Raw genomic sequence first — 10,694 nt, 5'->3', positions numbered from 1 at the left:
GGGAGAGAGAGAGAGAGAGAGAGAGAGAGAGAGAGAGAGAGAGCACTTCCTTTCCTCCAACCCAGTGGTTCTTAGCCTTCCTAATGCTGTGACCCTTTAGTACAGTTCCTCATGTTGTGGTGACCCCCAACCGTAAAATTATTTTCATTGCTACTTCATACTGTAAGTTTGCTATTATCACGACTCGTAATGTAAGCATTTTTGGAGATAGAGGTTTGCCAAAGGGGTGGTTAGCTCCAGGTTGAGAATCACTGCTCCAACCCCTCGACCCTCAGTGGAGGGAGCTAGAGGGAGGTATATGGGCCCATGGAAGTCCTGCCTGAGATCAGCCCACGGGCCATGTAAGATCAAGGTGCACAGAGTGGATGGCCCTCCAGACAACATGGAATAGTGGCCCCTAAAGCAACTCTGGCCCTCCCCATCTCACCCTTCTGTCCTAAACCTTCCTGGTGATTAAGCAAGTTCTGTCTTTGTTCCTTAGGCCTTTGAGCAAACTCTAGATTTGTTGTCAGTGGCAATTCAGCACCCCCACCTTCTGACTACTTCAGAGGAGCTGGGAAGGCTCAGTTCACCTTGGAAAGGAGGGCATCCAGGCCATTGCTCTGCTCTGCAGACAGTAGCTGGCCACAAGGTAAAAAGGGTCTTTAAGATAGCAGGAAGTAGGCAGGAGAGCCCAAACCCCATTGCCCCATTCTGTGCAGACTGGAGACCCCCAACCTGTCCCAGAAGGAGGAATCTGGATGATTCCCTTGGGTAGGAGTCTCCAGGGGTGGTGGGGAAGGGCACCCTGTGGGAGAGGAAAGCAGCCCCAGGGCCAGGGAGGGATAGAATGACTACTTTGGGTGGTGGAGTTGAAAGAACGGTCTTGGGGCAGCGGGGGGGGGGGGCGTGAGGAAGGAGTGGAAGGAGTGCCCTGCAGAATGGGGTGTTGGTGAGGAGGCAGGGCAGGCCCTGCAGAAATCTGATCCCCTTCTAATCTGGTTTGCCAACCGGTCAGACCACCACTATAGGCATTCGAGCAACCCCATCTGGCAGGCCGGAGTGAGCGCTGGGCACTGGGACTATGGAGGGGACCTGGATGGTGCTGTTGGTACTGGTATTGGCCACCTGCGGGGAGCTTGGTGAGCACGGGGGAGCATGGGGGTGGCAGGCTTTGTGCTTCCTGGGACTGTCCTCAGAGAGGGTACCTAATGGGGTGGGTGTTGGAGGGGAAGAAGGCAGAGCTGGACTGATCAGGTGGGCAGAAGCCAGTGGCAAAGTCCAAGGTGCCAGCTGGGAGCCACAGGGTATTAGCATGTTTTCTAGGGAAAGCCTTTGAGATGGAGGAGAGCGGAAATCTGGGACATTGGGGCAGACTGTCTGGCACGCTGGTTATGTAGAGGGGGAAAGTGGATCCAGAAATATCCAGAGATGGGGTGACCATGTGTGGAGAAGAGGGGAGACCTGGGACACTGGGACAGATTGCCTGGGACTCTGGGTACAACAGAGATGTAGAGGGGGAAAGTGGACCCAGAAATATCCAGAGATGGAGTGACCACTGGACTCACGTTTTAAGAGAACACAAGATGTCTATATAATGCTGGCACTCAACTAGTTAGGTGCTCCGTGGTGTGGATTAAAGCCAGGTGGTCCCACATCTCTAGAGACTGAATTGGCCAAAGGCAGAAGCCCTACCAGGTCACTGGGGGAGAGGGGCGATAACTTCCTTACGAATCTGGATTGCTTGGACCAGTTGGAGACAGTCAAACATACTGGGGCCCCCGGATTGGGGCTGGGATGCTGGCAAACAATGTGCAGTACCTTCAGCCAGGCTCTAGACCTGCACTCCCCAGTTGGGGGGCACCTTTGCCAAGCTGGCACCTGTGAGCTCCTAGGTGCAGCTTCCACACAGTGCTCCAAGGATCTGCTTGCCCGAGCCCAGGACAGGCGGCCCTTTAGCAGGACAGTTAGTGATGAGAAAGTGGAATGGCAGCTGCTTTAACAATGTCTGCTTAAAACTGGCCTGTGGCTGTGGCTGTGGTGTGTGTGTGTGTGTGTGTGATCATTCCAAAGTAGCTGTCCTCATTCCTGCTCCAAACTGAGCCCACTGTTCTGAGGCACATTCTGTAAGTGTTTTCTGTAAGACCCCAGTTCAGTGGTCATGGTATCATCCCTGAGCTTGGTTAGCAGGCAACTGGCCCCTGGCTAGTGCCCTGGTCTCCTTGTATTAAGCCTCCGTTGCAGAGCTGGGCATTACCTGCAGGCGGTTTCTGGAGTTTTGGAATAGTGAGGCCTGTTCACTGTCCTCTTGCTGCCTCTCTCCCAGCTACGGCCTTGAAGTGCTACACCTGTCAGGATCCTGTGAGTGCGTCCAACTGTGTCACCATCACTGCCTGCCACATCAACGAAACCATGTGCAAGACCACACTCTACTCCCGGGAAATTGGTCAGTAGGTTCCGGGTGAGACAGAACTGGGGTCCAACGTCACAGCCCCTCCAGACCAGCCATCTTGGCCAGCTGGGATCCCACCATTCCACCATTTCCACTGGAAGACTTTCTGTCCTAGCTGTCAGGCCTCCCTCTTTTCCCTTCCCCCCTTGTGATGGGAGGCACTTGCCGTTGGTTGGAAGCCCATGAGCTGGCTGTCTTGCAGATTGGGTTTTACATTCTGTGTTACATAGAAATCACCCTATAGATCAACGCAAGCTGCCACAGGTTCCCTTTGTATGTCCCAGGCCCTCAGTGGTCCTGGTGAGAGAGGAATCTAGGCCAGTAGGGTGGGTGAGCCTAGAGCAGGTGGCCTCTGGGCTAAGGGCACGGAGGCAGTACAGGACTGACCCTCTGGTTGACGCTTTCGGCATCCTACAGTGTTCCCTTTCTTGGGGGACTCCACGGTGACCAAGTCCTGTGCCAGCAAGTGTGAACCCTCAGACGTGGATGGCATTGGCCTAACCCGGCCAGTGTCCTGCTGCAATTCCGATCTATGCAACGTGGATGGAGCACCCACCCTGTGCAGTCCTGGCGGCCTGGTCCTTGCCCTGGCACTTACCTTTCTCTGGGAACTCCTGCTGTAAAACCACAGCCATCTGGCTCTGTCCCCTTATCCCTGACAGCCCCATTCCCTGATGCCTTGAAGAAGTACAATGGCCAATCACATCAGCCTCTTGAGTCTCCTTTCTGGGTACCGACCTGCCTTCCTATATCTGACTTCATCTCCATCCCTGTTATTCTCTCCTGTATCCTAAAGTTTAAAATCGTAAGCAAAGACAGTCACCAGGCCTGGAGCACCCGTGCAGATCAGGTGATTGCTATCTTCTAGGTCTTAGGGCCTGAGGGGAGCTTAACAAGTGGGCAGAGGATGGGATAGAGAAGCTCACCGGCAAGACTCCTCCTCTCCCGCGAGAGCCCCTCTCTCTCCTCCCTGACCTGCAGATGGCTCTGTTGCCCCTCACAGCATCTCCTCCCTTACCTTCCCTGCTCTAGGCCTCTGGAGGAGTCAGCCCCTCACTCAGCTGGCAGCATCTTCAGCTAATCATCACCCCAATCTTTGACCCCGGACCCAGGGATCTTCCTCTTGGTCATAACCTCCTCCAAGGGTAGCTCTGGTCCCAGGCTAGGGTCCCCTGACCAAGTGCCATTGAAGACACTTCGCACCTGGAGAAGAGGCTCTCTGTGCTTGTGACCTGGGGGGTCCCCACCCTTGTCTCATGGGGATCTCTTCAGTCCTGGGCCAGTTCACAGGGTCAGGGCTCTGACAGTCTAATGAGACCCACCACAAGTCTTGGGGTACAACCAATCCCAAGCATCATGGCTTTTTGACTGGAGGCCTCTGAAAGAAAAAGAGGGGTAGAGACTTTTAGACTGTGGATAACGAAAATCTACGATTATTTTGCTAGCAACACATCTGGGTAATTCTGACATTGTCAACGGGGGGGGGGGGGAGTGAGGGACCCATCACATGACACTTTCTCATCTGACTTTTCTTGCTTACCATGAGCCTTCACAAATGTACAGGCACCCCACAGACCACCACAGAGACTGAGGACACGGCCCATCTGTGATGAGAAATCGTGGCTATGACCAGAGAGCAGGGCTCAGTTTATAGCCAGAGAGCAAGGCTTAGTCTATGACCACAGATTAAGTCCCTGTTTTTTTTTTTTTTTGGTTTTTTTTTTGTTTGTTTTAAATATTTATTATGTATACAATATTCTGTCTGTGTGTATGCCTGCAGGCCAGAAGAGGGCACCAGACCTCATTACAGATGGTTGTGAGCCACCATGTGGTTGCTGGGAATTGAACTCAGGACCTTTGGAAGAGCAGTCAGTGCTCTTAACCGCTGAGCCATCTCTCCAGCCCTAAGTCCCTGTTTATAACCAGGGATCTTTCTAAAACTAGGGTCAGTTTTAGAACTCTGACCCAGGACAGCACCCAGTGTATTGCCCCGAAAGCAGTTCAGTTGACCACTTTTGCCCAGGTATAGGTCACGTGGAACCCATAATGTTCTTTGACCTCAACCTCATTAACTGTGGATCTCTCTTCCAGAGACTTGTCCCTGTCTTTGGACCAGCTAAATCCAAGTCTGTCAGTCGGTCCCCTCTCTACTTCACTGGTCAGGAGTGAGGGGCTTCAGCATGTCCCCATCCTGGCCAAGGGCCTGACCACTGTGGAAATCCAGAAAGTTTAATAGCCCATAGGAAGCAGATATGGCAGAGTTTGGCCTGATGGCCTCTGACTTTAGCTGGAAGAAGATTCAGCTCTAGGCAGAGAAGGGAAAAGTGATTTGGGTGTCCAGTGGCCCACACCAACCTAGGGCTGGTAGTACGGTAAGTTCCAACCCTTTCCTGGAGTCTGAGCTCCAGCACACGCCACAACACCATCCCTCTGGCCTTAAAATCAGAAGGAAACAGGACCACCTCTTCACATCCCCAGCCTTGCTCTTGCCCTGAGCAGGGAGCCACATTTAAGTTCCCCAGCAACATGATCAGAGACAGAGGGTTTTCAGGGAACAGGGGTGGTCCTGAAAAGAGGTGAGCTCTTCATCCCTGGGGTTTCCAGGCCCGTGGCAACTGAGTTCTGCAAAAGGCTACAAGAAAAGCCATATTTACCTTGGGGAGAGGCCAGTCTGAGTCTAGGCTGGGATATAGATGGCACTATCCTAGATCTCCTTGGAAGAAACAACACACCTCGGACTTCAACTTCCACAAACCCCACCACTCATCCATCCATGCTTTCGTCCCTCTATCACCCCATCCGTCCATCCTCCCATCCATATGTTCTATTAGTCATTGATTTCCATACATCTTATAGTTTCTCATTCAACCATCATCCTGTGTGTTCATCTTTTATTTCATACATTCACCCATCATCTTACATACCCACCTGTCCACACACTTAAGCACCCATCTCTCCTATCATCTATCTATCCATCATCTTCTCATCCATACACCCATTCATTCTCCAGCCTTTCACTTAACCATCATTTCATCTCTAAATCCATTTTTTTGAAACAAAGTTTCATGCAGGCCAGAATGGTTTCAAACTCATTTTGGAGCTCAAGATGACCTTGAACTCTTGATTCTCCTGCCTCCATTTTCTAAGTACCACTGTGCCTGGTGGCTACCCATCTTTTAATCTTTTCATCCACTTGCCCGTCCCATCCGTCTTACCTACCATCTGTCCACCATCCACCCATCCATTTACCCATCCACCCACCACTCCATCTACCTACCATTTTCTTCATCTTCCACTCATCCATCTATCTTCTCGTACCATCCATCTATTCTATTATACATCCATCCATTCATCCTCTTTCCATCCCTCCTTTCCTCCTCCAGCAAATGCTCTCAACAGGTCTGGGTTGGGAGCGGGAAGGGACTTAGAGCAATGAAAAAATGTTCCTCCACGTGCAATGCCCATACTCCAGCAAGAGGCAAGAAGGGCAAACATCACGTACCAAGGGGTGGAACACTCTGTCCTGAAGGCAGCAGAAATCCAGAAGTTTCTAAGAAGAGTAGCAAGTGGTGTGATTTGCATTTTAGCCAGCACCTTTCCATATGGCAGAGGGTATGGCCAAGGAGGAGGAGCCAGACTCCCAGAAACAGACAGGGTGATCTGGCAGACAGCTAGGACTAGACAGTGGCCAGTTGAATTGGAGGGAACAGGCATAGGCCATGGTTCCAGCTTGCATAAAAGCTGGGGATTGACTCAGTGCCTGGAAAGACCTGGAGAGGGACCTAGGGGTCCCTGTCAGGGTAGGTGCAAGAGAGATAATTTGGGGGAATCTTGTCAGAGCCTCTGTTGGTTTCTGCAGGCAGTCTTGCTTGGCCTAGGCAGGTTTTACACATATTCCCTCATTTCAGCATCCCAGCAACCCCAGGGGCTAGGACCGTCATCATTCCAATTTAAAGATTAGAATGGCTCAGAGAAATGACTGGCCCAGGGCCACATCACAGCATCTGTAGCATTCAGGTCCATGGAGAAGCTCTGTCCCAGGCTGGGAAGGGTGAGCCAGCCTTCTAAGTCACACATTATCCTGTGCTGGGCTCAAACCTGGTCTCCAGGTTCTACACCCGGGACCAGTGGCGAGGGTGTGGACTCATGCAAAGAAGCTACGAAACAAGGACATAAATTCTGCCCTGTCCAGCAGTGTTGTCCCAGACACAACGCTGCCTTCCCAACCCTACCACTTGGGGAGCAGGGCTAGAGGAGCAGCATGGTCCCCAACAAAAATGCTATGTGCCCTCTCCTGCTTGTTGCTCCACCCACTACCATCCCTGCCATCACTGACCTGTGAGGTCAGCCCTCCTTTCCAAAGCCAGGACAAGCAAGTCCTTCAGGCAGCCTTGGGTCAGCATCATGGCAGTATCTCCCGTCCTCAGTACACAAGCCTTGCTGCTCATCAGCTGTCCCCCAGCCCTGGACTCCACGTTCACCTGCACTGTGGTACAAGGGGCCTTCCAGGGCCATAAAGACCCACTTTTGCTGAGCACAGTACAGCAGATGCTCATTTGCCCAATTTACAGAGGAAAGAGGAGGAGACCAGAGTGGGTGCCTGGTAAGCAGGTCTGGGTCACCCAGCAGGCCAGCTCTAGGCTCAGTTTCCCAGGCTTCAGAACAGACATTCTCTGGCTCTTCTCCCAGCCTCTAGGTGTGGTCTGTGGACAGAGCCCCAGGGATGAGCAGCCCCACTATTTAACTGGTAGGAACTACAGTCCTTCCCTCTGCAAGCCACACCTTCTCTTTACTTTCATGCAAACCTTGTACAATGGCCTCACCCTACAGTGCCAGGTCACTTCTTCCCTAGCAACCCAGGAAAACCAAGGGAAACTAAGGTCTGGAAGGACAAGGGGGTCACCCCAAGGCTACACATAGAAAGACCTGAAAGGCCAAAAGAAAATCTCATGCCTCCCAGGTGCCTGGCCCAGAGCTCCTTCTCGATTCCCATTCTGTCACAAGGTCAGGCTCTAACTCTGCTGTGACAGTCTGTAACAGTTGGCCCACTCACCAGCCCCTGACAGAGACACACATGTAGGCTGTTAGCCTACCTATATAGCCACCCATCAACCATCACCTATTTTAGGATAACTATTATCCATTCATGCACCCATCCACCCATCCATCCATCCACCCATCCATCCATCCACCCATCCACCCATCCACCCATCCATCCATCCACCCATCCATCCATCCACCCACCCATCCATCCATCCATCCATCCACCCACCCACCCACCCATCCACCCACCTACCCATCCATCCACCCGTCCGTCCGTCCATCCACTCACCCACCCACCCAACCATCCATCCATCCACCCCCCACACCCATCCATCCACCCGTCCGTCTGTCCATCCACTCACCCACCCACCCACCCAACCATCCATCCATCCACCCACCCATCTATCCATCCATCCATCCATCCATCCATCCATCCATCCATCCATCCACCCATCCATCCATCCACCCATCTACCCATCCACCCATCCATCCATCCACCCATCTTTCCATCCACCCCCCCACCCCCCCATCCACCCACCCATCCATCCATCCACCCGTCCATCCGTCCATCCACTCACCCACCCACCCAACCATCCACCCATCCATCCATCCACCCGTCCGTCTGTCCATCCATCCATGCAGTTAGTCATCCATTCATTGTGCATTCATCTATCTACTTGTCCATCCATCACCCATCCACCCACCCACCCATCAATCTACCTGTCTTTTTACCATTTTTTCCTTCCTTCATCAGCCTACCTCCTATCCACCCACATGGGCATACATTAGAACCTTGGAGAACACAGAAAAGGCAAAGAGACCTCAAGTGGGGAGGGCTGTGGAGGATGAAGGCCTAGATGGCATGAGTCAGTGTGCCCATGATGTGACAGGCCCAGCATAGGAAAAGATATAGAAAGTGGGGAGAGGATGTCAGTTCGGGAGGGGTGAGGGGGAGGAGGAGGAGTCCTGTTGCCAGGACTGAAGGCAAGAAGCTCAAGCTTGGTCAAAGTCATTCATTAATGGCCAGGGGTCTGGCCGTTGTGGTTAGTCTAATGCCTCATATCCACTTAGACCTCACCAGCCACTCCCTGCTTCCCACACTGGCTCAGCCTCTACTTTGTGGGTACACAGCAGATCAGTCATGAGTACCGACTAGGTAGATGGGGATACAGCTCCTGTGAGGCTTTCTGGATCAGGCAGACCTGAGGCAGCCTTGCACAGGGGTCCTCAGGACTGGGGCTATCTGGCCTATTGGGTTCACTCAGACATAGTTGAGGCAAGAGGCTCATCAGAGGGCCAACTGAGCCAAGCTCTAAATGGCTTCCTCATTTGCAGTTGTCCCAGGACAGCAGGGCAGGGTGTCGAGTACTGGAGGTGTGCCAGCAGAAGTAAGGCCAGGGCTCCCAGACAGGGGCTCCCAAGAAGTCCACAGAGGCACCCCACCCCAGGGTGGTAAGTGATGATGGCTCCCATCCACCACCCACATCCCTAGCCCTGTGCCACCCTATTGAGTCACGCCGGCCCTGACAACACCCAGGAGCCGAAGCCGGAGGCTGAGTATAAATCCTCAAACACGAGGCCAGCCAGGGTTCCCAGCTCCTGAGCGCTGAAGAATGGCCTTTCACTGGGCCACGAGGCTGCTGCTCTTGGTAGCCTGGAGCGTGGGCTCTGGTGAGTGGCTGGGAGTGCGGCTAGCATGGAGAGTCTGCTGTGGGCCTCAGTTTACCCCATCTCCTAATGAGAGAGGTGCTGGGAGGCTTTATGGCCAAGGCATCCTCTGGACCCTTCAAGAGCCTCCTGGGTCTTAGATCTCAACTTGCCCTGGGACAGGAGTCATGGCCATGGCTTGTTCTCCAGGGAGGAAGACAGACTTAGATGGTGGATGCGGTGTTTGAGTCTGTCAGTCAGTCATCTGGGCCTTGAAGAATCTCAGGAGGTCACTTTCATCCACATCTACCTGGCTCCAATATGGGCTCCCGGAGCTAGGTGGTGACACTGTGCCCGCCCCCAACCCTTGACAGGTGAAGCCTTCAAGTGCTACACCTGTGAGCAGCCCACGGCCATTAACTCCTGCAAGAATATTGCTCAGTGCAAGCTGGAAGACACAGCCTGTAAGACCATACTGGAGACAGTGGACGGGGGTAAGGCTGGGTTCAGGCAAGGACTGGTGTGGGGGGGTCCACCTAGGGTCAGGTTTACCTCCCTACCATGCTTCTCTCATCCACCATTGTTCTGCTCCACCTAGGAGGCAGAGGGGTAGAATGATGTGTGTGTGTGCGTGCATGCGTGCACTTAGAGGGACAACCCCTTACGTACCTGCACTGAGACAGTAGCATGGGGATAAGGGGAGTGGGGATGGCTCTGACAGGGTTTGCTACCGTGCCTTGGGTTAGAGCCCCACTCAGGTGTGTATAGCTCCACAGAGGCTGGTGCTAATATGCCACAGCTGGGGGTTGGGCAGATCTGGGATGCAGGTTGCAGGAGGGGTTTGAGAAGGCAGGGAGATATGGAAGGGTTCACAGAGTGAGACGAGAGCTGTGGTGGCTTCATGCGCTGATGTCTGCCCATCCTGCAGAGTTCCCCTTCAACCACAGTCCTATGGTGACCCGCTCCTGCTCCAGTTCCTGCCTGGCCACCGACCCTGATGGCATCGGGGTTGCTCACCCTGTCTTCTGCTGCTTCCGTGACCTCTGCAATTCAGGGGAGGCAGGCTTGGTGACAGGCCTCTAGCCACACAGGCAGCCTTGTTCCTCTTATATCTGTTCTCCTGGCAGGGCCTGGTGCCTACTGCAGTCATCTCTGCCTGCACGGCTCTGTGAGCAGAGCTCACGGGGCCTCAGGTCACTCACTCTGTCCCCCAAAATTGTGGAAAATAAAATAAGTCGAGGATAAAGGGGCGTCTGTCCTTGCTGGGCACTGGGAATCCAAAGAGCTAGGCTGCAGGGAAGACAGGCTGTATTTTGAAATGTTCCAGGCCCCTGACTCTCATTCTCATGCAGAACTTTTTTTTCATATCTCGGATGAAGAGACACAGACCTAGAGGGAGAAGGGCCTCCTGGGTCATCCTTTCTGCACATCTCAGTCCAGGGCAGGTTCCTCAGCTCTCCCTGCACCCTGGATGTCATCCTGTCCCAGGAAGGAAGCTTGACGTTTGTATTTCATTGCTTCCAGGAATTTGTGATCTGTCCAAATCTGCCAGGAACACGACAGGAGGACACAG

At 53.3% G+C, this 10,694-nt stretch overlaps 2 protein-coding genes across 2 annotated transcripts; both read left to right on the top strand.

The window, feature by feature from the left end:
• Positions 1-1,063: 1,063 nt before the first annotated feature.
• LOC130889210 (ly6/PLAUR domain-containing protein 2-like) lies at positions 1,064-3,054 on the top strand. Its single transcript, XM_057792832.1, has 3 exons — positions 1,064-1,121; positions 2,306-2,425; positions 2,849-3,054. Exons 1-3 carry the CDS (start codon positions 1,064-1,066, stop codon positions 3,052-3,054), a joined length of 384 nt encoding a protein of 127 aa, XP_057648815.1.
• A 6,033-nt stretch (positions 3,055-9,087) lies between these two features.
• Slurp1 (secreted LY6/PLAUR domain containing 1) lies at positions 9,088-10,204 on the top strand. The gene is made up of 3 exons (XM_057791235.1): positions 9,088-9,145; positions 9,496-9,615; positions 10,050-10,204. The coding sequence occupies exons 1-3, from the start codon at positions 9,088-9,090 to the stop codon at positions 10,202-10,204; spliced, it is 333 nt and encodes a 110-aa protein (XP_057647218.1).
• The last annotated feature ends 490 nt before the right edge of the window (positions 10,205-10,694 follow it).

This window comes from Chionomys nivalis, chromosome 17 (genome assembly GCF_950005125.1).
Source record: "Chionomys nivalis chromosome 17, mChiNiv1.1, whole genome shotgun sequence".
In the NCBI taxonomy this organism is placed as follows: Eukaryota; Metazoa; Chordata; class Mammalia; order Rodentia; family Cricetidae; genus Chionomys; species Chionomys nivalis.
Note: the sequence above shows the minus strand (reverse complement) of the source record. Positions and strands in the feature narration are given on the sequence as shown.

What these genes read in the sequence shown, in the direction of transcription:
- Slurp1 (XM_057791235.1), top strand. Translation starts at nt 9,088, where the DNA reads ATGGCCTTTCACTGGGCCACGAGGCTGCTGCTCTTGGTAGCCTGGAGC. An exon ending in AGCCTGGAGCGTGGGCTCTG is followed by an intron (nt 9,146 to 9,495) that starts GTGAGTGGCTGG and finishes AACCCTTGACAG; the next exon opens with GTGAAGCCTTCAAGTGCTAC. An exon ending in ACTGGAGACAGTGGACGGGG is followed by an intron (nt 9,616 to 10,049) that starts GTAAGGCTGGGT and finishes CCCATCCTGCAG; the next exon opens with AGTTCCCCTTCAACCACAGT.
- LOC130889210 (XM_057792832.1), top strand. Translation starts at nt 1,064, where the DNA reads ATGGAGGGGACCTGGATGGTGCTGTTGGTACTGGTATTGGCCACCTGC. An exon ending in GGCCACCTGCGGGGAGCTTG is followed by an intron (nt 1,122 to 2,305) that starts GTGAGCACGGGG and finishes CCTCTCTCCCAG; the next exon opens with CTACGGCCTTGAAGTGCTAC. An exon ending in ACTCTACTCCCGGGAAATTG is followed by an intron (nt 2,426 to 2,848) that starts GTCAGTAGGTTC and finishes GGCATCCTACAG; the next exon opens with TGTTCCCTTTCTTGGGGGAC.